General features: G+C 46.7%; 2 protein-coding genes and 1 long non-coding RNA gene across 8 annotated transcripts in view; 1 reads left to right on the top strand and 2 right to left on the bottom strand.

Moving 5' to 3' along the window:
• The window catches only part of USP19 (ubiquitin specific peptidase 19), a 150,952-nt gene extending 145,497 nt beyond the window's left edge, over nucleotides 1-5,455 (bottom strand). For both annotated transcript variants that reach the window (XM_082265345.1, XM_082265346.1), the window contains exon 1: nucleotides 5,324-5,455. The gene's annotated coding sequence lies outside the window, so the exon portion shown is untranslated. The remainder of the gene's footprint in view (nucleotides 1-5,323) is intronic.
• LOC309561462 overlaps nucleotides 1-27,357 on the top strand; it is a 266,849-nt gene that overhangs the window by 36,354 nt on the left and 203,138 nt on the right. The window lies entirely within an intron of this gene.
• LOC309561437 (laminin subunit beta-2-like) overlaps nucleotides 10,881-27,357 on the bottom strand; it is a 166,666-nt gene continuing 150,189 nt past the window's right edge. For all 5 annotated transcript variants that reach the window (XM_082265342.1, XM_082265341.1, XM_082265340.1 and 2 more), the window contains 5 exons: nucleotides 25,599-25,806; nucleotides 23,537-23,678; nucleotides 18,707-18,883; nucleotides 14,164-14,323; nucleotides 10,881-11,157 (listed from right to left, as the gene is read on the bottom strand). In XM_082265342.1, the coding sequence (XP_082121468.1) occupies nucleotides 11,021-11,157; nucleotides 14,164-14,323; nucleotides 18,707-18,883; nucleotides 23,537-23,678; nucleotides 25,599-25,806 (824 nt within the window). In that variant the 3' untranslated portion in view covers nucleotides 10,881-11,020. The remainder of the gene's footprint in view (nucleotides 11,158-14,163; nucleotides 14,324-18,706; nucleotides 18,884-23,536; nucleotides 23,679-25,598; nucleotides 25,807-27,357) is intronic.

The following is a 27,357-nucleotide window of genomic DNA, read 5'->3' as shown; positions in this document are numbered from 1 at the left end:
CGTGCCGTGACTGTCGTCTCCCGCGCGCGTGCGTGGGAGTGACGTCACCGCGGCTCCGGCCAATCAGATGGCGGGATGCCGCGATCCCAGAAGACGGGCGACTGGACATGTCGCCCATCATACAGGTAGGCGGACGGCACGGCGGGGGCTCGTTCTAAGGTAAGTATTTCATAATGAGCTAGTATGCGATGCATTCTAGCTCATTATGTGTTTCTCTTTCAGGTCAAAAAAAAAAAAAAAATGTTTGTATGGGTTTACAACCTCTTAAAAAATCTCCATAGGTAACGCTTTAAAAATGTCTACAGGTTACCAGTTTAGAGTTACAGAGGACGTCTAGGGCTATAATTATTGCTCTCACTCTAACGATCGCAGCTATAGCACACGTGTGGTTTGAACACCGTTTAAATATATGGGCGCGACTTGTGTATGCGCCAGCTTCTGTGCACAAATTTGGAGGAACGGGGCGCTGTAAACATTTTTTTGTTTTTTCTTACTTTACCTTTTATTTTTACACTGTCCCTTAAAAAAAAAAATTTTTTTTTTTAATCACTTTTATTCCTATTACAAGGAATGTAAACATCCCTTGTAATAGAAATAAGGTCCTCTTTAATGTGAGATCTGGGGTCAAAAAGACCTCACATCAATACTTAACTCCCTTAGCGGTATCCCCGAGCGTGACTCGGGGTGGTTTTTTCATGCTCCTATCGGTATCCCTGAGTCACGCTCGGGGTAGATGTGCAGAGCCTGCAGCGGGGTTCCTTACCTTCTCCTGGCGATCCAGCGATGATCTCCCATTGCTGTGATCGCCGCCGAGATCCCCGCCGCTCGTCCGTCGGTCTGATGACTTCCTGGTTCCGTTCCCTGCAGCAGCAATGGTGCATGGGAGCGGAACTGGGAGGGAAATTCAAATGTTGCACAAAACACAAACACATAAAAAGGAGGTGATACAATGTAATCTGAGAGGATTACACTGTATCACCTTAGTATCAGATACAGTGCCCTTTCAGTGCAACTTGCCATTGTCATTTGTGACAAATATAACCTGTATTAACCTAATAAATAATAATATTATAATATAATATTGTATAATTATATTATATAATAATATTATAATATAATATTAGATTATATAATATTATAATATAATATAATAATAACCTGTATAAATACCTGTATTATAATAAAAATTATAATTCATGCATTTGTGTTTCAAATTTATCACATCTAGGATATTTACTAGAGTCTTGTTTTGGTCAGGTTTAAGTCAGTAATTACTGTACTAAGAATTGTAGGCCTATAATACATAACGCCAAATTTCCATGCAAAAAATTGTACGGCTTTTGGTACAGAGGTTAAAAGCCGGGAAGAAGAAGAAAAAGTAATTAAAAAAAAAAAAAAAGAAGGCTCTTTAAGGCCATTGGGAAGAAGCGACGTATGACGTCGCTCTGGTCCTCCAAGGCCATAGAGTCGAGTGGGGGCCAGCTTGCTCTCACTCGACTTCCTGCCTGGGACATGGACAAACCAGATCGATTTCCCCGCTACCGACGGCTCCGGTAAGCGGGGAAAACGACCGGGAAGAGGTGGGAGAGGGCTCCTCTCCCGCCGCCCATAAAAGTGATCCCGCGGAAAATCTGTCGCTGGGACCACTGTTATATGAAAGAGGACCGCCCACCCAGTAAGAAAATAACAGGGTTATGGCAGCTATCTGCCATAATACTTGTATTCAACTTCAAAGTACCAACGTAAAACTGTGGCGGATGGTCCGGAAGGGGTTAAAGTAGAACTATAGGCAAAAATGTTTTTTGATTTTGGATAGAGTAAAGAGGAGAGGAATAACCGCTGTCAGATTTTTTTTTTCTTCTTCTCCATGTCTGTCCTATTGCAGAGATTTCCTTTCACTTCCTGTTCCATAGCCAAACAGAAAAGTGAGAGGAAATCCCTTGGGGACTCCGAGGTCCCCAGAACGAGTGTCCCCATTTGAAGATTTCCCCTCTATTACTTTAATGGGGACAACCCAAAATTTTGCAATTCTCTTTTACTTTCAATAACAATGGTAATCAAGACAGATAGAGAGAATGAATCTTCATAACAGGGGCACAGCACAGACAGCAATAAAAACGGATGGGGGGGGGGGGGGGGGTCTAATCTCTCTCCACTCTATCCAAAACTAAAGAAAAAAAAAAGAAGGTTTGGCCTTGAGGCCGTCTTTATTTTTTGTATAAATGCCTGAATCCTCTTTAACCGCTTCCCGCCCATAGATAGATAAAGCGCAGCCCTCCAGTTCTGGGAGGACGTCCTCCTTCATGCACGCATCGAGCGCCCTCTCTGACCACAGCCAATCACAGCGGCCCTTTACCTTGTGACCAGCTGTGTCCAAACACAGCAGAGACGGTATGTGAGGAAAGAAGAGCCGATCTGTATGTGTAGTATTTACACAGATAATCAGTGCCGTCTCATCACTGCTGCCTATCACTGAAGAAGAATAAAATACATATTGGCAAAATTTTATTAAAAAAAAAAAAAAAGTTTGTTCTTCCTGCAACATAACGTACAATAAAAAAAAAAACAATGGTGATTAAACCCCCACCCACTCTGGAAGGAGCACAGGATGCACAGCAGACCACCACATTGTCAGTCTGGGGGGGGGGGGGGGGTTTAAGATGTATTAGCAGATTTAGATACACTAATTGAAGCCAAACTCCAGCTAATGCTTTATAATCAGCTACTAAAGCTTTTTTTTCTTTTGGGATAAGGCCCATTTCACACACTCCGTACGTTTTTCTCAGCAGGGAATCGATCCACCGATCCCCCGCTAAGCAGGCAGATGACAGCTGTTCTCCATGCTGTGTGCGGAGACGGAGGTGTCAGTTCCCCATGCATCTCTATGGGGAAATCGGATGGGAACGGACTGTCGGTTCGTTCTTATCCGATCCCATCCGCTGGACGGATGGAAAATGGGGTTTCCATCCATCCAGATATGACGGATCGGATGTCAGCGGACATGTCTCTGCTGACATCCGATGCCCCATAGAGATGCATGGGGGGACCGTTCAGATCCACCAAAATAAACGGACAGGCGGATCTGAACGGTCCGCCTGTGTGAAAGAGCCCTAAAGGTTTTACATGAATAAAAAAAATAAATAAATAAAAAAACACTTGCCTACCAGGCACTGCCCCTCCCCTTCCTGCCCAGGCCAATTTTCAACTTTCAGCGTTGTGACACTGAGCGACAATTGCGTGCATTGCAGCACTGTACCCATATGACGTTTATATCATTCTTTTCACACAAATAGAGCTTTCTTTTAGTGGGATTTCATCACCAATGGAGTCTTTTTGCTAAATAAATGAAAAAAAGAACGGAAATTTTGAAAGAAAAAACACAAAACGTTTTCTCTTAGTTTAGGTTATAAAAATTTGCAAGCAGTTCGTTTTTTTTCCCACTGATGTGCACTGATAGGAAGCACTGATGATAGACAGCACCAGGCAGCACTGATGGGCACTAATAGGAAGCACTGATGGGCACTAATAGGAGGCCCTGATGGCCACTAATAGGAGGCCCTGATTAGGAAGCACTGATGGACACTGCTGATAGACAGCACCAGGCAGCACTGATGGGCACTAATAGGAAGCACTTATGAGGCTGCACTGATGGGCACTAATAGGAGGCCCTGATGGGCACTAATAGGAGGCCCTGGTGGGCACTAATAGGAGGCCCTGATTAGGAAGCACTGATGGGCACTGCTGATAGACAGCACCAGGCAACACTGATGGGCGCTAATAGGAAGCACTTATGAGGCTGCACTGATGGGCACTAATAGGAGGCCCTGATGGGCACTTATGAGGCAACACTGATGGGCACTAATAGGAGGCCCTGATGGGCACTAATAGGAGGCCCCGATTAGGAAGCACTGATGGGCACTGCTGATAGACAGCACCAGGCAGCACTGATGGGCACTAATAGGAAGCACTTATGAGGCTGCACTGATGGGCACTAATAGGAGGCCCTGATGGGCACTAATAGGAGGCCCTGATTAGGAAGCACTGATGGGCACTGCTGATAGACAGCACCAGGCAACACTGATGGGCGCTAATAGGAAGCACTTATGAGGCTGCACTGATGGGCACTAATAGGAGGCCCTGATGGGCACTTATGAGGCAACACTGATGGGCACTAATAGGAGGCCCCGATGGGCACTAATAGGAGGCCCCGATTAGGAAGCACTGATGGGCACTGCTGATAGACAGCACCAGGCAACACTGATGGGCGCTAATAGGAAGCACTTATGAGGCTGCACTGATGGGCACTAATAGGAGGCCCTGATGGGCACTAATAGGAAGCACTGATGGGGCTGCACTGATGGGTACTAATAAGAAGCACTGATGGGCTCTAATAGGAAGCATTGATAAGGCTGCACTGGTCACTCATAAGAAGCACTAATAGGAAGCACTGAAGGGCACAAACAGAAAGCACTGATGAGGCTGCACCGATGGGCACTAATAGGAAGCACTGATTGGTTGAACTGATAGGCACAGCGATCAGCGCGCACCAATCAAAATTGCCCTCCCGGAACTGGACAACCACGCTGTAGCCATCATTTTGTTGTAGCACGGTCGGGACGTGGTTCGTCTCATCCCTCTGATACATTTTGCTGGAGAGTTCACGCTTTCGAAAAACAACAACAGACCTACTGGCTGGATCACCAATTAAAAATAGAACAAAGAAAGCCTAAGACAGAAAAGGAATGCGGCCATCACATGAAAGGACGGGAAAGCTGCAGCATAACAAAGCGGTATTACACCCCGAAAGCAGACATTTAAGTCCTGTAAGTTGGGAGGAGGAGGGGCCTCCAGGGATCGGACTGGTTTGTTTTTCCAGCACATCCCACAGGTGCTTGGATTAGATTTGAGATCTGGAGAATTTGGAGGCCAAGTCAACATCCTAAATTAGTTGTTGTGTTTCCTTGATCCATTCTTGGATTCTTCCATCGCTCCGGGGTCCGGTTCTGATGCTCATTGGAGGGGATTCTGGCTGTGGATAGGGGTCAGTATGGACACCCTGACCGCCCCATAAACAAACACATCAACTTCAGGGACAACATGTTCTCTTCCTGCCCCCACCCCCCTCACAGATGCCATTGTAATGATAAAGTCAGTGTTATCCCTTCACCTGTCACTGGTCATAATGTTCTGGTTGATCGGTGTGTTTATAGATAAATCTCCCCCCACCGGATATCACGGCTCCGCCCCCTCCTCAGTGCCCCCCTCTCACAGCTCCCTCCCCCGCAGGTCCGGACACATTTGGTTCCCCCCCTCGCTGACTCACCCTCTCCGGCCTTCTTCAGCTGCTGACAGAATCCGCGGGAGGCCTCCGCTGGTGACGAGCCCAGCCTCCCCCCCCGCCTCGGAGGCCGTCGCGTCTTCTCCTTCTCAGAGGCCTGGTACAGGCCGTCTCCTCCTCCTCCGCCGCTTCCTCCTCCGCCTCTCACCGCTCGGTCGGGTTCCCCCCCTCCCCCAACGGGGCCCTGAGAACATCCACAGCCCTCCTTCTGGACGTACTTCCTGAAGCCTTCAGTCTCCGAGCACGTGACCAGGGGGGAAGCTCCTCGGTGAGTCACGTGAGGTGGGCGGAGACTACTGCCTTCTGTCAGCGGGGTCACGTGGGGGACCTGACGTTACCTCAGCTTTGCGATGGTCTACGAGAAAATGGCGGCGTACGAAAGTGACTCCTATTGCTTCAGCGGATCACGCAGTGGGCCTAATTGCCGATGGGCTACAAGAAAATGGCGACCGGCAGACCTGTGAATGCGCTGTATTTGAAGACACCTTTTTTTTTTTTAGGTGCTACTTCCACCACTTTATCACTCTCCACCCCCTGGCCTTTTTTTTTTTTTGCATTGGGACATTTTTAACCATTTCAGTACTGGGAATTGTCTGCCCCTCCTGCCTAGGCCAATTTCCAGCTTTCAGCACTGTCACAATTTGAAAGACAATTGCGCAGTCATGCAACGTTGTATCTGTATGACATTTGTATCATTTGTTTCACACAAATTAGAGCTTTCTTTTGGTGGTATTTAACCACTTTCCGACTGTGCTGTAGCCAATAACAGCTACATAGCAGCCGGCCAGTTCTGGGAAGGAGTTATTCGATGTCCTGTGATCACGCACGCTGCGGCGCACGGGTGGCGTGCTCTGTGATTGATCACAGATTGAGGTAAAGAGCTAATCAGCGGCCCTTTACCCAGGGGAGGACTTGGCCAGGGGGCAATTCCCCCCCCCCCCCCCCCCGGGCTGCTCTGATGCTCCGTAAAAAGGCTGCACCTCTTCTGTCAGACATGCCTAAAGGATTCCAGGTGAAGAGAAGTTAAAAGTCTCTGCCGCTGACCTACTGAGTGTGGGATGAAGACAAGGACAGAGCGCAGGCCTCTCCCCACAGCATGGATGGTGTAAACCAGGGGTCCTCAAACTACAGCCCTCCGGCTGTTGCAGAACTACATGTCCCATGAGGCATTGTAAACTCTGACATTCTCAGACATGACTATGCATGATGGGAATTGTAGTTCCTGAACAACTGGAGAGCCGTAGTTCGAAGACCCCTGGTGTAAACTGTGCCTGAGCAGAGGCCGGTTGCATGCCCCACTGGAGAATCTCCTCCCCTAGCCCCTAGATAGCCCCGACCGAGTTGTCCCTGCTCCCCCATACCGCCCCCTGCTGGTCAGGTCAGGAACCTGGATTTGGCCGGTGAATAGAGAGTACCTGGAGAGGAGTTTCAGCCTGGAATGGGGGTCAGGAGGAGGCTGGGAAGAGGGGAGGGGGGCCGAGTCGCTGCACCATGGGCCTCTGGATTGTACTTGCCCCCTGGGCTGAAATTTGCCAGTCAGCCCCTGCCTTTACCATATAATCAGCAGTATCCAATCACAATCAGTGCTGCCAATCAGTGCCCACCAGTGCTGCCAATCGGTGATCACCAGTGCTGCCAATCAGTGCTGCCAATCGGTGATCACCAGTGCTGCCAATCAGTGCCCACCGGTGATGCCAATCATTGCTCACCAGTGCTGCCAATCAGTGCTCATCAGTTCCCACCAGTGCTGCCAATCAGTGCACATCAGTGATGCCAATCATTGCTCACCAGTGCTGCCAATCAGTGCCCACCAGTGCTGCCAATCAGTGCTCATCAGTTCCCACCAGTGCTGCCAATCAGTGCACATCAGTTCTGCCAATCAATAGTGCCAATCAGTGCACATCAGTTTTTCATCTATAACATTGTCGTTACTTAAGGGGAAGTACACCAAAGCTTGTTTGGCTGTACTCCTGTGGATCAAAGGAGTTCACTTCATTCTGCACTCCTGTGACCCGTTTTCAGCAGACAGCATGCTGAAGCCCACTGTTGGCTGACGTCACCGTGCCAGTCCAGGCTCTGGAAAGATTGCGACCACATAGTCAGGATCCGCCCACATGCCTGGACCTGCACCCAGCTCGAGCCTGAACCCGCCGCTCCCACCCCTTCCACAGCCCAGCGCTCCAGTGACTATTAGTCTCCAGCTCTCTGCTCAGGGAGTCCTGAGATCCTAACGATCAGTGGTGTTTGATTGCTCGGTTCTCAGCCTTAGTGCCCGTGGGGGAAACTTTTCTGGTGTTCCCGCCGGTGCTCCTGGCTCCTCCTCCCGCCCCGTGCTGCTTGCTCTGGAGGCACTTATGCATGCTTGCTCCTGAGCCATGCTCTGTATGTCGCAAAGACCCTCCCACTCCCCGTTACTGGCTCTGATTGACAGCAGTGAGAACCAATATCTGCAGTCTCACCTCTCTGCATGTCACTGGATCAAGATTGAGATCAGGTAAAAAACCTTCTGTCTTTACAACCACTTTAAAGGCACAATATAAAAAATACCCCCCCTCACATTCTGCAAGGGTTAAATGCTAAGTATTTCTAGGAGTGCAGGGATAAGGAGTGACACTTACTTTATGTCTCCCTCCAGCAGGGTGACCAGTTGCACATTGCCTTCTCTCTAAGGAGCTCCCAGCCATGGTCGCACTTGCCCCTCCACCTACAGTGCAGGGTTAATGGCTCTGCATTGTACACAAGGACACCAAGGGACTGCCCACAGATGGAGGCTTTGGGGAGATACGGGCAGCACCAGAACGGGCCTAAACGGGGGGATATAGTAGGTAATATAACCTGTTCCTCTACCCCTTAGACATAATGTAATCTTTGTGATGTAGGAGCGCTGAACCTTATGGAGATGTAATATAACGTGATTGGGTGGTTTGCAGTCCTAGAGGCTGCTCACTAGAACCTTTGGAGTTCTGCTGGACCCCCAGAGGCGATTACTAAAGTTTTGAAAGGACTGGAGCACCACCCCAGCTTGCATAGTCCTTTGAAAGATTTTATTTTGAAACCGCTTACGCATTTCGGGGGCTCAACACTCCTCCATCATGGCTAAAAAAAGCAGATCATGTAGGTGTGTGGAATGGAAAGGCCAATCCAGGTGCCTACATGATATGTTTTTTAACCATGATGAAGGGGGAGAGCTAAGCGTGATGATATCAGAGTGTGACTGCTGGCCAGAGAAGAGGATACGGGCGACCGGTTAAACAGTGTAGTGGAAGCCTGCAGAAATGAGGAATAAGGTAAGTATTACACATTATTCCTCTTCCCCTAGACTTAGTGCCAGGGGCCCCCTGCAAGGTTATTCCTTTCCCCCTAGACTTGGTGCAGCTGTCCCTCTGCAAGGGTATTCCTCTCCCCCTAGACTTAGTGCAGGGGGCCCACTGCAAGGGTATTCCTCTCCCCCTAGACTTGGTGCAGGGGGCCCACTGTAAGGGTATTCCTCTCCCCCTAGACTTGGTGCAGGGGGCCCCTTGCAAGGGTATTCCTCTCCCCCTAGACTTAGTGCAGGGGGCTCACTGCAAGGGTATTCCTCTCCCGCCAGACTTGGTGCAGGGGGCCCACTGTAAGGGTATTCCTCTCCCCCTAGACTTGGTGCAGGGGGCCCACTGCAAGGGTATTCCTCTCCCGCCAGACTTGGTGCAGGGGGCCCACTGTAAGGGTATTCCTCTCCCCCTAGACTTGGTGCAGGGGGCCCACTGCAAGGGTATTCCTCTCCCGCCAGACTTGGTGCAGGGGGCCCACTGTAAGGGTATTCCTCTCCCCCTAGACTTGGTGCAGGGGGCCCACTGTAAGGGTATTCCTCTCCCCCTAGACTTAGTGCAGGGGGCTCACTGCAAGGGTATTCCTCTCCTCCCTAGACTTTGTGCAGGGGGCCCACTGCAAGGGTATTCCTCTCCCGCTAGACTTGGTGCAGGGGGCCCACTGTAAGGGTATTCATCTCCACGTAGACTTAGTGCAGGGGGCCCACTGCAAGGGTATTCATCTCCACGTAGACTTAGTGCAGGGGGCCCACTGCAAGGGTATTCCTCTCCCCCTAGACTTAGTGCAGGGGGGCCCCTGCAAGGGTATTCCATTCCCCCTAGACTTAGTGCAGGAGGCCCCCTGCAAGGGTATTCTGCTCTCCTTGGACTAAGTGCAGGGGGCCCACTGCAAAGGTATTCCTCTCCCTCTAGACTTAGTGCATTGTGTGTATGAGGCAGCATTGTGATCCAGGGGAAGGGAAGCAGAGCCGGACAATTGCATGTATAAGGCAGCAGTATGATCCAGGGGTAGGGGGTCAGAGAGCCGGAGAATTTTGTGTATAAGGTAGCATTGTGATCCAGGGGAAGGGGGTCAGAGAGCCCGAGCATTGTGTGTATAAGGCAATAGTGTGATCCAGGGGGAAGGGGGCAGAGAGCCAGAGCATTGTGTGTATAAGGCAGCAGTGTGATCCAGGGGGAGGGGGCCAGAGAGCCCGAGCATTGTGTGTATAAGGTAGCATTGTGATTCAGGGGGAGGTGGGCTGAGAGCCGGAGCATTGTGTGTATAAGGCAGCAGTGTGATCCAGGGGGAGGGGGGCAGAGAGCCAGAGCATTGTGTGTATAAGGCAGCAGTGTGATCCAGGGGGAGGGGGGGCAGAGAGCCAGAGCATTGTGTGTATAAGGCAGCAGTGTGATCCAGGGGGAGGTGGGCAGAGAGCCAGAGCATTGTGTGTATAAGGCAGCAGTGTGATCCAGGGGGAGGGGGGCCGAGAGCCAGAGCATTGTGAGTATAAGGCAGCAGTGTGATCCAGGGGGAGGGGAGCTGAGAGCCAGAGCATTGTGTGTATAAGGCAGCAGTGTGATCCAGGGGGAGGGGAGCTGAGAGCCGGAGCATTGTGTGTATAAGGCAGCAGTGTGATCCAGGGGGAGGGGGGCAGAGAGCTGGAGCATTGTGTGTATAAGGCAGCAGTGTGATCCAGGGGGGAGGGGGGCAGAGAGCCGGGGCATTGTGTGTATAAGGCAGCAGTGTGATCCAGGGGGAGGGGAGCTGAGAGCCAGAGCATTGTGTGTATAAGGCAGCAGTGTGATCCAGGGGGAGGGGAGCTGAGAGCCGGAGCATTGTGTGTATAAGGCAGCAGTGTGATCCAGGGGGAGGGGGGCAGAGAGCTGGAGCATTGTGTGTATAAGGCAGCAGTGTGATCCAGGGGGAGGGGGCCAGAGAGCCCGAGCATTGTGTGTATAAGGTAGCATTGTGATCCAGGGGGAGGGGGGAAGAGAGCCTGAGCATTGTGTGTATAAGGCAGCAGTGTGATCCAGGGGGAGGGGGCCAGAGAGCCCGAGCATTGTGTGTATAAGGTAGCATTGTGATCCAGGGGGAGGTGGGCTGAGAGCCAGAGCATTGTGTGTATAAGGCATTTACCATTTATGTTATTGCTCAATTCAAAATTGTGAGCTTAGTGGTCTATGGGGTCGGAAAGGTTGGCAACCACTGAATTAAAGGAACAGTCATCAAGATTGTATTAAATTGTGTTTATTAAAGCATGTTCATTACACTAATACTGTAATATGGCACTTAGGGATAAGGTCTTTGGCTGGTTCACATGGCTTGGTTCAGAGCCTTACATAAAATAAAACGAGGAGTCAATTTGGCCCGACCATTTCCAGTGATACTTCTTTACTGGCACGTGTTATAAATCTGGATTTGTTGGTTGATGGCGTTAAGGATATCCTTCATTTTCTCTTCAAGGCCTTCCAGCTGCTTTGCTTTATCTTGCAGAATAACTTCATTTTTCTCATAGGCCGTTTCCAAATCTGCAAGTAGAATCAAAGTTAGGAGATGATTAGTGCTTTTTTTCAACAAACGTAATTTTCCCAGATTTACCAAGACAATAACAACACTAGACCTAGCAATCATGCTTAATCCTAAAGCTTAGATGCTAGTCTTGAACCTTGGGCAATGCCCTTCAACACATAAACCCTTTGGCCCATCATTATCTTGAGCAGTTTCTCTGGTCAATAGGATTTTGAAGTTGGAAGGAAGAGGCAGGCAAGGGTTGGCACTATTGGGAAGTGCCCTTGATTTGCCAATCCGAATGACCCCGAATTTGGCCATGACAGGTTGGTTTAGGAGGCAGCTGTAAGTACGCCAGATGGCCAAAAGTTTTTTCGGCTATCTGTTTGGCCACAAATATGTGGACACTATTCCAAATCACTGAGTTCAAGTGTTTCATTGAAAAATTACTGTTAAAGCGGAGTTCCGGGCACAGAAGTCATTTTTCAATAAACATACCCCCGGGACAGTCAGGGCTAGTACATTCCACAATGGATAGCCTCTGATCTGTCCCGGTTCGCACTTACCTTTTAGAAGAAATACTTACTTATAAAATTTCTTCCACAGCGTTTCCATCTCTCTTGTGGGCAGCTGAAGCCGGCGCGGTCCTCTTCTGTGTCTTCTTCCGCGTCTTCTTGTCCCAGAATGCGCCTGCACCAGCCCCTCTCGTCACTTCCGGTGCAGCGCTGCATTCCTCCACAGCTTCTGGGCATGCCCAGAAGCTGTTTAGCAGGGGAATGCGGCGTCGCCCGGAAGTGAGGAGCGGGGCCGGTGCCGTCTCATTGATTCCTGGGACGTTCAGCTCCCAGGAATCATCGCGAGACAGGAAGTGACGGGTGAGCCGCGGCGCTGAGGGAGGAAGTACTCTGAGGTGAGTATTTACAATCTTCAATTACAAGGTGAGTAAGCAAAAAAAAAAAAACCTAACTATCCAATTCCTTTTCAGGTGATGTCTAACTAGCGGAGGGGCACAAAAAAAAAATATCGATTTTGTGCCCGGAACTCCGCTTTAAGGCTACATTATAAAGTTTGTGACATTTTAGACAATTGTGAGGTTCCAACCTTGTGGCTTGATTTAGGGGTTAAGCCCTTTTCTGTTCCAGCATGGCAGCTCCATAAAGACATGGTTTGATGAGTTTGTGTGGAAGAACTCCAGTAGCCTGCACAGAGCCCTGACCTCAGTCCTACTAAACACTTTTGGGATGAATTGAAACATTGATTGTGAGCCAGGTCTTCTCTTCCAACATCAGTACTTGAGATCAACCCTACTGAACACCTTTGGGATGAGTTGGAATACTGATTGTGAGATCTCCATAATAACCACTTCATGGCCGCTCTATAGCCGAAGACGGCTACAGCGCAGGCTTAAAATGCCATGGACGTGCTCCTTGGGTCTTGGCTGATCATAGATCACGGTAAAATGCCAATCATGGCTCTTTACCACATGATCAGCTGTCAGCCAATAACAGCTGATCACATGATGTAAACAGAAGCCGTTTATCAGCTTTTCTTTGTTTCCTCGTGCTGTAGGCGTGAGGAGAAAAAAATAAACCCGATAACCGGCTGTAAAAGGGAGATCAGTCCCAACATTTTCCCACCAGTGCTGCTACCCAGTGTCCACCAGTGGCACCTACCAGTGCCCATCAGTACTGCTCATCAGTGCCCACCAGTGCCACCTATCAGTGCCTATCAGTGCTGGCAATCAGTGCCTCATCATCAGTGCTACCTACCAGTGCCCATCAGTGTCACCTATCAGTGCCATCTGCAAGTGCCTATCAGTGCCCATCAGTTCTGCCTATAAGTGCCCATCAGTGCCACTTATCAGTGCTGCCTCCCAGTGCCCTTCAGTGCTGCCTATCAGTGCCCTTCAGTGCAGCCTCATCAGTGCCCAACAGTGGCACCTACCAGTGCCCATCAGTACTGTTCATCAGTGCCCACCAGTGCCACCTATCAGTGCCTTTCAGTGCTGGCAATCAGTGCCCCATCATCAGTGTCACCTATCAGTGCTACCTACCAGTGCCCATCAATGTCACCTATCAGTGCCATCTGCAAGTGCCTATCAGTGCTGCCTATCAGTGCCCATCAGTGCTGCCTATCAGTGGCCATCAGTGCTGCCTATCAGTGCCCATCATTGCCACTTATCAGTGCTGCCTCCCAGTGCCCTTCAGTGCTGCCTATCAGTGCCCTTCAGTGCAACCTCATCAGTGCCTCTTGATCAGTGCCCACCAGTACCACCTATCAGTGCCCATAAGTGCCACCTTATTAGTGCCCATCAGTGCAGCCTTAGCAGCTTACATCAATGAAGGAGACAAATTACCTCTTTTCAAAAATGTTTAACAAACCATGAAAATGTTTCTTTTTTTTTTTCAAATTTTCTGGCTTTTTTCGATTATTTAGCAAAAAAAAACAGTTGTGAATAAATACCACCAAAAGAAAGCTCTAGTTGTGTAAAGAAAATGGTAAAAATTGAATATGGGTACAGCGTTGCATGACTGAGTAATTGTCATTCAAAATGTGACAGCGCTAAAAGCTGAAAATTGGCCTGGGCAGGAAGGGGGTGAAAGTGCCTGGTAGGCAAGTGGTTAATGTCTATGATATGGCCAATGGGAATGGAAATTTTCCTGGCATCAAAAGGAGTAAACATCACCATGTTTGGTATTAGGGGAGGAGAAGTGCCCCATCGTTGGTATCATTGGGAGAAATGATGCCCCATTGTTGGTATCAGTTGACAGAATAGTCGATCACATCAGTGGGATGAATAGTGCCCAAAGGGCCGTACAAAGACAAGCATAGGGCCGCAGCCGGCCCCCAAGGCCACAGTTTGGAGACCACTGTTGTAGAGAATTTAATGGGGTACAGCACCAATTTCTACTAGGAGGCGCTGCAGACTAAATATGTAATGGCTGCTTCAGGTGCACCCAGGAAGTGGTAAAAGAGATCAACTGTCTCTCTAACAGAAGCAGGTGAACTATGTTGATGGAATATACCTTGAAGCTTCTTCAGCTTGTCTTGAGCATTGCCCAGAAGCTGCTTTGCTTCCTCCCTTAGCTGGTCTGCCTTATTCTTGGCATCCTTTATGTTTTTGGCTTTGTGTTCAGCAAAGTTCCGAACCATTTTATATTTATCTCCAAGCTGTCCGTCCAGCACCTAAAAGAATACAAAGGCTGTGTAAATAATCAAGGACAACAATTTTAAATGCAACAGAAAGAGTGGAAACGTCTCAACATAGCAGGAACACCCATAGGTGTGCGCAGCTTATTGCATTAGGGTGTGCACCCCAAAGCTCAAACGTGTGTGTGTGTGTGTGTATATATATATATATATATATATCTATATATATATATACACACACACACACATATATATATATAATATATATATATATATACACATACATATATATATATATACATATACACACATGTACATATATTATCGTGATTACATGTCTCGTGAATAAAACTTTTTTATATATTCCATACTGTAGACTGTTTTCACTAAGATTGGTATATGCTTTTAAAAAGAAATTATTCAATAAAAAGAATTCGCTAAATATAGATTTATGGAATAAGTTGAGATTCTCCTTTCACACAGATCTTTGCTTATTATTAACCATAAATAGATACTGTTATAGTCAGAGCAGTATCAACATTCTAACATAATGTAGGCACAGCGAGATATTATTAATTATTATTAATTATTAATTCTGACAATATATACACATATATATATATATATACACACAAACCGACACACACACTGTTATAAATAAAGGAGAACAAACATTTAATAATTTATAAAAACATGGATCGTGTCAGTAGGGCAGTGGGCCCTGGACAATAGGGGGAATCTGCACTGCACTGGGTGATTAGGGTGTGCCCAGGCCACCCCCTGCGCACATAAGAGGAGCACCCAAAAATGGAGACTGCTGTGTCCTAAGTAGCCTGGGCACAGACCCGTCAGTAGACCCAATGGTAGTCCAAGAGGGTCTCAAATGATAAGTGGGGAGCCACCGCAGCCTAATGTAACTGGGGAATAAAATATGGAAGGGGCCAAAGAAAAGCCTCTAAAGAACGGCTGCATAAAGGGATGCTCAGACCAACTTTGTATAAATAATCAAAAATTCTTTATTAAGGATCAAAGTGACACATTGTCTAAAAATTAACCCCGTCATAGGGGAACAGTGTACAAAACATGAGAGGATACAGAAAATAAACTGACCACACACAAGACATAAAACCAAAAAAGAATTCACACATACACGGCCGGCCTCACACATACACTGGAAGATCAGACCAGCAATAACCGGAGTAAGCTGCATACATTCCAACCGGGAATGTTTGAATGCTGCTATCTCATCGGTTTGCTGGTCGGCATGCCACAATGATGTAAAATACCTGGTATAATATATAACCAATATAGCTGCACCAATGGTTCAAAAGGTTGAGAACTTCAAACTTTAAACTCTAATTTTGTCAACCCTAAAATTCAAAATATGCTGTGAACTGTTGCCATGCAAAGCAGATCTAAACCCATACACTTCTAATGTCATTGAGAGGCATATAGGCTCTAAATTATCAACACAATTTCACCATGAAAAGAGGGAGGCATCTAGAGGAATGTCTGCACACCGATTAATGTAAATAGAGCCAGTCCTTGACATGGATGATGGCTAGTATCTTGAAAAAGATGAAGTTCAAATCCTCAAATAACGTTTGGTTTGCATAATCGGGCCAACTTAGAACCCCTATAGCCAGAGGCGTAACTAGAACCTTCAGGGCCCTGATGCAAGAAACCATGAAGGGCCCCCCAGACCCCTGGCCAGGGCCCTTAACTTCAAGCCCAGGGCTCTTCACACTAATCCTGGGGCTCTTTACACTCGTTGCATGGCCTTTTATTATGGTCCCGCAGTAGGATTCTTTCACAAGTTCTGCAGTGGGCCCCCTTCCTGCAATCTTGTGGGCCCCCTTCCTGCAATCTTAGGGCCTCCCCACAGTGGCAATGCCAGGGTCCGGTCGCAAGTGTGACCTTTGCGATCCTGGAAGTAAACCCACTGGTTTGCTACCGGGCCCCCTGGAGCATGGGGCCCGGTAGCGATTGCAACCCCTGCAACCCCTGTAGTTACGCCCCTGCCTATAGCAGAGAGTCTCTTGCTGTAATGGTGAGTAGGGGTGCAGGAGCAAGGGAGAGACGCAGTATATGGGGAAGACTGCGCGGGCTCACACCAAACATAAGCTGTATCCCATACTGGTCAATTGTGCCATTGGCCAGGTGACGGCCGTGAGTTAATTGGCATATATCCACTGTATGGCTGGGTCAGCTTGGTGGTCACGGCCTTTTCTCTATCCCATTTATTATAAATGCTTATGCTCACCATGCACTGGAAGTCTTGAATGAAGGGACATCTGCATAATTCCTTGGGGTAATTTTGAAGTAACGGCCCAGACATTAAATGTTCCGCTCCGACATGCCACGAGGGGATGGCGTGTTCTGAAAATTGCAGGCGAACAACGCTCTAGACGGAGGCTGGAACGCAGCGGTGGCTCTTCCGGGTAGTGTGTTGCCGGCGTGTGACGTCAACGCGTTTCGCGTGCGTGACGCACGCTTTATGTCTTGTGTGTGGTCAGTTTATTTTCTGTATCCTCTCATGTTTTGTACACTGTTCCCCTATGACGGGGTTAATTTTTAGACAATGTGTCACTTTGATCCTTAATAAAGAATTTTTGATTATTTATACAAAGTTGGTCTGAGCATCCCTTTATGCAGCCGTTCTTTAGAGGCTTTTCTTTGGCCCCTTCCATATTTTACACCCCCTGCGCACACCTATGGGAACACCTTAAAGTGGTCATAAACCCTTCCATATACCCAGCTAAGTGACTGGTCTCAGGTGATAGACAGAGATTAAACAAATCCTCCTACATAAGTTGTACCTGTTTAACTACAATATTCTTTTCTCTTCCTCTGTTCAAAGTGCTGAATTATAAAACTTACCTGAGAGCTTAGAAAAAGGGGTCAGATAGCTGAAGTTACACACTGCAGAGCTCAGTGAGGAGAGTTCTGACAGCTGATTGGAAAGAAGGGACACCCCCCTCCCCATTTTCACACAGCACACAGGAAAATAGCTGAGGCTGTCAATCAGCTGGAGGACCCTCCCTTGTCACCTTTGTGACAGGGGAAAATTTTTCAGAAGTGATTTATGCTGATAGCAGAAAAACAAAGAAGTAGACAGAAATGCCACTTCGTGCTCTGGATTGAGACACGTACACACCATAGAGGGATATGCTTTGTTCAGATTTCATGTCTGAGATTTACAGACACTTTAACCCCTTTACGCCAACATAACACATATATGCGGCCTCATGGAAGTGGGCTTTTTGTAGGCGGGGACACATATATGCGTATCTCCTTTGGTGCTTAGGTGGGCTCCGCACAGTGCGCTCCCAGCTCAGAGACTGGGGTCTCACCCGAGATCCCTGGGCTCTGTACTAACGATCGGGATTTCCCGATTCCAGGTCACCTGATTGATGTGGTAGCCTCTGATTGGCTATCACACTGATCAGTGACTGTGAAGCCCACCCCAGAATTTTCTCTTTCTGTGAATAAAGAGGAAAGATACGAATGTATCTTTCTCTTTCCTTGCAGAGAGGAAAAAATAAGTGCTTGTAAAACAAATAAAGAAAAAATACCTAGATCGAGGTTTGATCTAGGTCAGTGTCAGGGTTAGTGTTTGAGTCAAATGTCAGGGTCAGTTTATTTTGGGCATTACTTTTTTTTAATTAGCATCAGTGTCAGTGTGTTTTAGGTAGGTACTATGGGAACAAACAACTGACATACACATAGGTGGTACTATTGCCTTTTTTTATTTTGAGTTGTTCTTTGGTGGTGGGTTATGGTAGTAACAAGCAATATACAGCTAAATTAAAAAAAAAAAGTTTTTTTTTTTTTTTTTTTACTATATTGGGCCAGTTTTCCTTTGATCGTAATATAAAAAAAAAATCAGGTGATATCCGTAACCATTTACTTCCAAATGAAAGCCCTAAGCTCTAACTAGCAGGGCCCTCTAATTTCTCCTGTATTGAATTGTATTGTAACTGTATTGTCTTCCCTCATGTTGTAAAGTGCTGCGCAAACTGTTGGCGCTATTTAAATCCTGTATAATAATAATAATAATATTTGTTCTGAAAAAAGAACGCAGTATAATCCACCTGGATGCACAAAGTAGCTGTGATGATATGTATGGTTTTACTAGCACGTGTCAAAGTTGCAAAATTGTGCTTATGCATTTAGATTTGTTTACCCCTAGACACAAAGGGGTTAAGCTTCAAGGTAGACAGGGACACTGTCAGGAACTACGGGCAGAAGCGCTCAACATTAGAGTCCCCAAGATCGGAGCACACAAGTCCTTGTCTATACTTGAATATTCATTTTGTAGGGGGTGACCCTTTGAAATGTAGATAGTTGACAAGAAGTCTAGCAAATTCAAAATGATGGATCTACGGCGTACTCCCATAGGCCCAATGCACATCTCACCTTCTTCGCCTCGTTGGCTTTATCGAGTGCCCCGTTAGCTGTCTCCTCTGCACGAGTAGCTGCCAAGCTATTCCCTGCCCGCTTCACTTTAAGGGCATCGATTTGTTTATCCAGATCGTTCACTCGATCCATAGCCTCGTTTAGACGATTCTCAGCGCTTGAGGTCTCTGACTGGATCTAAAGTGACAAGGAATATACAAAGACAGTCACCACAGAGAAGTGATAAGGTCATGGTATCCAACCAGAATTCAGTTTAACCATAAACTATATATATATATATATATATATATATTTTTTTTTTTTTTTTGTCTTTTTGGTACCTTTTTTGCTTCTTTTTCCTGGGCTTCTGTCCTATGTCGCTGCAGCCAGGTACGTAATTTCTGCAATTACATCGAGCCCTCCTCCTTCCCCCTTGCTGACTTCTGGGACCTGTGTGTGTCCCAGGAGATGACAGGACCATTCAGAAAGCGCATGAGTAGTAGGAAACTGGCTGTGAAGCCTGAAGGCTTCACTGCCAGATTCCCTTACTAGTAATGCTGCCGCCTGCACCGAGAGCCAATGAACGGATCAGCTTGGGGTGCCAACATTGCAGGCTCCCTCGACAGGTAATGTCTCGTTTCCACTGAGCGGTACGGTTCAGAATGATACACCTTTGATCAGGCTTGCGTTTCCACCGCCAACAGTACCCTTACATGAGAGGCGTGGTCAGGGGCAGACTGGCAACACTAAGCCCAGGGGGCAAATACAAACCAGAGGCCCATGGTGCAGCGACTCGGCCCCCCTCCCACTCTCCCTCTTCCTGTCCTCCTCCTGACCCTCATTCCAGGCTGAAGCTCCGCTCCTTACTCTCTACTTACCAGCTGCATCTGGGTTCCCAACCTGGCCAGCAGGAGGCAGTTGAGGGGAGATGGGACAGCTTGGTTTTGGCTGGCCGGTTGAGGAGAGTCTCCAGCGGGGCATTAAACCGGTCTCTGCTTAGACATAGTTTACACCATCCATGCTGGGGCAGGTGGAGGGGTATGGTGCTCTGTCCTTGTCTTTAACTATCACTCAATAGGTTAGCGGCAGGGGCTTTATACTTCTCTTCACCAGGAATCCTTTAGGCATGTCTGTAGCAGAAGTGGTGCAGCCTTTTTATGGGGCATCAGAGCGGCCCAGGAGGCAATTGCCCCCCTGCCCCATGGCCCAGTCCTCCCCTGGGCGTGGTGTAGCCGGAAAGTAGTGATCCTTGTCACTTGATAGGCACAGTGATAGGCCAATCAACCAATCAACATTCTGCAGAGTGTAGCTCCACCCTGTTGGTAGGGTACAATTGTGCTTGGTACCCCAACGAAAGGGTCCCAAAAAAGTGGTAGGGTATTTTGACAATGGAAGCGGCAAAAATTGCATACCGTACCGTACCGAACCGAACCCTACCGCTCAGTGGAAACAAGGCATTGGTGTCCTTATATTAAAAGTCAGCAGCTACAGTATTTGTATTTTTTTTCCCCAGGCCGTATGAGCGGAGATGCTGGACCAATTCCTCCAGTGAATAGATAGAAACTGATTACAACCATGTCCATGATTAGTGCAGTATGGGGCTGGGAGAAGCTGTTGTTCATTGAACAGCGGTACACTCCTCCCAAAATATTCCAAGTACCTTCAGCTGTATCAATAGACGATGCCTCTCCAACATGCACAGTGGCCTGACGCCGGTCTCCTCTGTTTCAGTTCTCCTTGCAGAAGTTCTGAAGAAGCTTGCCAAAATTGTGGGCGGGCGAAACATGTCAACCGAAGGATGCACCACCCATGGCCCATGAATCACACTTCAATGTTGTAGAGGGATAATGGAACCAGGGGACATAGGAACCCTTAACCTGGGATCTTGAGCGGAACACTGCCTGTGTACATGTGGAGTCAGCAAGGAGAACTAAAACAGAGGAGACCGGTCACAGGTCACTGTGCCTATTGGAGAGGCACCAGCCATTGATACAGCTGAAGGTACTTGGAATCGTTTACCCCGAGTGTACCGCTGTTCAACAAACTGTAAGTCCCTCTGTGTTTTTACAACAGCTTCTCCCAGCTGCATACCGCACTAATCACGCCTTTCCAGTGACTACATAGTTGTAACCAGTTTCTATCTATTCACTGGAGGAACTTGTAAAGCACCTCTGCTCAATCATACGGCATTTAGCTGACTACCAGAGTGGTGTGATGGTTATCACTTTCGCCTAGCAGCAAAAGGGTTGCTGGTTCAAATCCCAACCTCGGCATTACCTGCCAAGACTCACTATGTCTTTTACAAAATATGCTGGGGTAATTGCGTTCCATAATGTGATAATCTTGTGTGTGTTTCCACTGTCCTGGTGCACTAGGCCTCAAAAACTCTGATAGGTAGTCAGGAAATTAGATGGCTAATCTATGCCCCAGAACGCCTTAAGGTGCTCATTGGATGTTAGGCCATGAGTTTGCATGTTCTCCAGGAAACCCTGTGCCTGCGTGTGTGCCTTCACAGGGAAATCTTGTGCCTGCGTGGGTTTCCTCCGGTTTCCTCCAACACTTTAAAGACATGCTGGTAGGTTATTTAGCTCCTGTCTAAATTGGCCCTGCTATGTGTATATACTGTATGTGAGTTAGGGACCTTAGATTGTAAGCTCCTTGAGGGTAGGGACTTATGTGAATGTACAATGTACAAAGTATATGTAAAAGCGCTGAGTATATTGACGGCGCTATATAAGTACTTGAAATAAAGAATAAATACCAGATGACTATTCAGAATTGATTATCAGCATATCAATATGTTTAAAGCGGTAGTATCCCGCTTTTTGACACTTTTACCTACAGGTAAGTCTATAATAAGGCTTACCTGTAGGTACAATTAATATCTCCTAAACCGGCACGGTTTAGGAGATATTTGCAGTGCATGCAGCCGCTCACGCGAGCAGCGCATGCGCTCTGAAGGTCCGGGGGGGGACCTTCAGCTTTCCTTGCCGGGAGCTTGCCGGAAAATCACTCCCACGCGCATGCGCGGGAGTGATGTCATCGCGTCTCCGGCCAATCACAGCGCCGGAGCCGCCGAACCCGGAAGAGACGCCGAGGGATCAGGGCAGCGCCCGCAGCGATGTCCGGGGGTCCGTGTCGGGGCTTCGTTCTAAGGTAGGTAATACATAATGAGCTAGTATGCGGTGCATACTAGCTCATTATGCCTTTGTCTTGCAGGGTTTTTTTTGTTTTTTTTCGGGTTTACAACCGCTTTAATGATCTGAATTTTTGAATATCTGAATAAAAAAAGTTTTTCTGTGATCTAACACTCCTGGATGTACTACTGGTACACCGATGCCCTATACAACGAGATAAATACCCCAGCTCCACACAGTAGGAAATGTATCCTTTTACAAATATAGAGACTGGCGTGTGATCCCCCCACTCTCAGTAGTTACTGTGAAGGAGGTTACTGTCAGTATCCTTATGGACATAATCATGCTATATACTCTTTTTTTTTGCTGAATAATATGGCTCAGTTGAGCTAATAACATGATTGATGCCTAAACCTGGACAAAAGATCACATACCCCTCGTTAAATTTATTGCTGTGTGATTGGGCCCAGTGCGTGCTTGTTGCTTTTTATTTTACTCAAAACAACAAAGTATAATTGTGGTGATAGGTGGAGGGTAAATATTTTGCTAAATTGCTACATTGTATTTGTATAGTCCAATAAAATTTGTAACTTTTGATACTGCATACCGCCTGGGGTCACTTTATACCAACTTCTAAGGCCTCTTAGAGGCACACGATACTCCTGTTTGAGCATCTACTTTTTCATATTTTTTTTTTAATGTATTTGCACGTATTTTCGCATTTTTGTGCAAATGCGCAGAAACGTATTTTCATGTTCTTCTTTTGTGCATTATGTAAATAGCCATTTGCACACATTTGGAACAGGAACAGTGACGCAGCAGCATTTTAAGACACGGGCCAAAATAAGTATTGATGGACTTCTTTTACAGCACACACATTTGATCACTTTAAAGTGGAGTTCCACCCATTTTAGTAACTTTACATGTATGTAATCCCCTTTAAAACTACTTTTACCAATGGAAACTTTTTTTTTTTGCTAGGAAATACCTTTTTTTTCTTCTTTATTCGTCCTCTCCTCACTTCCGGGTCCAGGCCGCCGATCGACGATTACGTCATTCGGCGATTCGCAAGGGCTGCTGGGATGTTATCTCATGGGATGAAATCTCACATTATTACACAGGTGTCCTGAGCTGTACTGTATGTATTGGATTGAGTCCGTCCTCTGCCCCGCCTCCGCCCACCTCCTCTCAGTGAGCTCTACGGGATATAATGCTTTCAGTCCTCGCTCACTGAGAGGAGGCCGGGCTGAGGCGGGGCGGAGCACGGACTCAATCCAATACATCCGAGAACAGCTCACTGAGAGGAGGCGGGGCGGAGCATGGACTCAATCCAATACATACGAGTACAGCTCAAGACTCCTGAGTAATAATGCGAGATTTCATCCCATGAGATACATCCCAGCAGCCCTAGCGAGTCGCCGAATGACGTAATCGCCGATCGGCGACCGGACCCGGAAGTGAGGAGAGGAGGAATAAAGAAGAAAGAAAGGTATTTCCTACCAAAAAAAAAAAAGTTTTCATTGGTACAAGTAGTTTTAAAGGGGATTACATACATCAATGTAATCCAAGTTATTAAAATGGGTGGAACTCCACTTTAAGATCAAATAATCAGAATTCCACATGTAAGTTAGTGACATAATACTATGTTCTTGGGTAAACTGTGTTCTTGGGTAATCTTACTGTTGAATTTAAATAAATCCTCATGCAGGTTTACCGCGGTTAGTGTTGTCTCTGTGTCTCTAATGTCATCATTGGCACTTTGGATGGCTCCCTCAGCAGCATTTTGGGCTTTCTTGGCATCTTCCAGAGCTTTCTTCACAGACTCTGCTGTACTCTTTACATTCTCAGCACGGTTCCTAGAAAATCAAACTATTGATGAGTCTGCCTGAATTTAAAGGTAATTTTAATAATGCCTAAAGAAAAAAAAAACAAGAACAAGGTACAGTGTATCACATGGATATACACGTGTAAGCAGGGCCGCTGATAAGGCAGTACAGCCTGGGTAACATCACCTCAAAAGGGGGGCCCAGAAACCTACTGAGCAGGAGAGCTGGCTGTACTGCCTTATTGCTGACAATTGTGGATCCAGTGCAGCTGAGGCTGCAGAGAAAGGGACTGATGAATCTCTGTCCTCAGTCCCTTTCTCTTTCTCCAATGTGAGACATCAGGGGTCTGTTTAGACCCCTGATATTTTAGCATATTGCTTTCTGGTTTCTGGCACCCAAGTGCATTACTTTACATTTTTCAACATTAAATCTCATCTGCCATGTAGTTGCCCACCATTATTTTGTTCAGATCTGCTTGTAAGTTTTCCACATCCTGCATAGAAGATATTGGCATGCTTAGTTTAGTATCGTCCGCAAATACTGAGATTGTACTAGATATCACCTCTTCTAGATCATTGTCGGTATTTTTTTGTTTATAGCGCAAAAAATAAAAACCGCAGAGGTGATCAAATACCACCAAAAGAAAGCTCTATTTGTGGGAAAAAAAGGACATTAATTTTATGTGGGTACAGCATTTGAACGACGGTGCAATTGTCAGTTAAAGTACTGCAGTATCTCAAAAAAGGGGGGTAAATCTTCTGGAGCTTGGTGGTTAATTAGGTCAACCCAACCCTGTAAGCGGGGAGGCTCTGGTCTCTTCTGAGTCTGCCTGATTGGATTGAAATTAAACTCAATGTTCAGGGAAGATGTTACATTCATGGATGCTAGGAGGGAGATGGGTGTCCCCTCTCTTATGCCTTCACCCTCTACTGGTTTCCCACACCCCAGGAGACCGGACATATGGCAGGCTGGACACAGATTTTATTAGAGGGTGTCATCTAAGAGACCACTAACAATCTATGAATTGACCTGCTTTTGGACTCTATCCAATCCAAAATCTGCCAACTATTGGTTATATACATCAGCCGCTTATCAAGACTCTTTGGCTCTCAGATTTCAACAATTACCTCATGGACAGAAATTCTGGCCTTTATACCGCGCGACTTTGAAGTCGCACAAGTGTGAAAGGGGCCTTAGGTAAAATTTTGGCATATGAGCCAATGGCGGCCGCTTCAGGGTGCTCTTGTGGGATTGGGGTTTTAGCACTGCAGCTGTGGTGTTTGCTGGCCAAATGCATTAAAGCTCCTGAAGAAGCAACTGTAGTCGCGAAACATGTTGAGCAGAATACATGGACAAGTGCTATCCCTAATTTGGAGGACCTACAGTATGTATGCGTAGGTGTTGTAACTCTGTATAAAACAGCATTATAGATTACATTATTGCTTCTAGGGGTCCCACTAATAGTCCAATGTGATTTTAGTTATATGCTTTGAGTTTGTTACTTTTGATGTACTTATGGATAAAATAAAACATATTTTAATGGAAATTAATACATTTTATTATTATTTTTTTTTTTTTATTACGTGCCGTTAAAGTCCATTCTTTTCTAATACCTCCTCTTCAAATGTCTTAGAACAGTTATGGTGAACCTTGGCACCCCAGATGTTTTGGAACTACATTTCCCATGATTCTCATCTACACTGCAGAGTGCATGAGCATCATGGGAAATGTAGTTCCAAAACATCTGGGGTGCCAAGGTTTGCCATCACTGTCTTAGGATGTAGCACATGATATATAGAGGTGCCTCGTAGCCACCAGAGGGCACCATATTCTTTTGCATTCAGGGAAGATTTTGCACCGAATCATTATAGAAAATTTAAAGGAGATTGTACAAGTTTGCTACAACCAGACTGTAATGTGGCTTTACATGCAAGCCAAGCCCACACTTACTTGGCTCGCTTAGCTTCGTTTAGCAGCTGTTCAGCCTTACGAACATCAATGGCCGTGTGATCCAAAATCGCATCAACGTTGGATAGGGCATTCACTCGCTCCTTGATTTCTGCTGCAAGGCGCTGGATCTGCTGTGGAGTGGCGGGAATGGAGAGCTCCAGGACTCTGCTCGCAACAATCTCAATGCTGTCCGGGTCGGCTCCATCCTCTGATCACACAATACACAGACATGTTACAATAAAGTAGCTTTCTGTAGCCCCAGCTTCCTATATTGTGCTCCTTATTAAAGCTGCATTCCAGGAATTCAGCCACTTTGTAAGTGAAAGCACATTATGAGATAAGTCCAAGGAGCTGCATGACATCTCCTGGGCTTATCTCTATTTTTTAAATTTGACAGGTTTTTTGCTCTGCTGGAGAGACACTCTGGGATCTAAGAGAGGAGAAACACACACAACAGCTATCCCCTCCCCTCTGTTGCCCAGTGAAAGAAGCCTGTGTATTTTATGAATTTGTTCATATAATACCCAGGCTTCTGTGATTGGGCAGGAGGAGGGGAGGGGCAGGCAAAGCAGCTGCTGCGACTCTCCTGTTCAAGATGCAGAAAATACAGCAATATAAAGCTGGCAGATATAAACAATAGAGCTAAGCCCAAGCGGTGTCATGCACCTCGTTGGACTTAACTCATAATATGCATTATTTTTTTTACAAAGAAGCTGAATTCCTGGAATTCAGTGTTAATATTTTGGATTTAAGCTCTGCCTAAGATCAGAAACTACAAAATAGCTGATGTTGCCTTTATTATCCAATTTATGTGCCCCTCTCTGATTTAGTTTCATTTTATCATTGGGGCCTCCTGCTCTAACTTCTGCTGCCATGCCAGTTGCTTATGGAAATATGCCAGGCAGTCCACACAGGTGTAGCTTTCACCAATCTAACTTTCGACCTTAGCCTGCCAGGAATAAGAATGGCATCCCACTGAATGATGCTGGAGGGTATACATTTCCACTTTCTGTGTACAGTAGTCGGTGCCACAGTCAAATTCTAATCATGAACTGTTCTGCCCCACTTTCATGTATTTGTATGTGTTGTATTGAACTACATCAGGTTGTTATTGTTCAGTAGTACGCTGACATCTAGTGGTGTTTTTTGGCAAATACAACTTTACTGTGTCCTTCCCTCCTGTTTAGAGCTATTTAGTCCATACCTAATTAGACCCTTCCCTTTCTTCCATGTTTACTCAGTCAATTTTAGTATTTTGCAGGGACAGGGTTTAGGAAAGTCATTGTCTTCTTACACTTTAAAAGACTGGAAAACATTTTCTGTGCTATAATTAGCTGAAATAAAATTATGTTGAAATCAACTTCTAAGTCTTATTGAAGATTTAAGCTAGGGATCGACCGATTATCGGCAATGCCGATATATCGGGGGCCGATATGCACTTTCCCCGATATATCGGAATCGGCCAAATCGGGATATTTCGGGAAAAGTGCTGTACCGGAGTGATGCCTGCAGCTAGAGGCATCACCTGGTACCGGCGTCCATAGCCGACGGTCAGCTGTCTTGTAATGACAACCGATGTGGCTGAGAAGCTGCTCGGCTGTCATTACAAGGAGCGGGAGGGGACGTTCCCCCCTCCCGCCGCCTTCCGCGGCTCGCCTGGGTCTCCCCAAAAATTGCGAGCATTCAAGACTTGGCGTTTTGAATGCTTTTATTTAAGTGCAGAGGAGGGGTTTGGAGTCTTTTAGACCCCCGGATCCGT

The sequence above is a fragment of the Pelophylax lessonae genome, assembly GCF_965119305.1.
Source record: "Pelophylax lessonae genome assembly, chromosome: 8".
NCBI lineage: Eukaryota > Metazoa > Chordata > Amphibia > Anura > Ranidae > Pelophylax > Pelophylax lessonae.
Note: the sequence above shows the minus strand (reverse complement) of the source record. Positions and strands in the feature narration are given on the sequence as shown.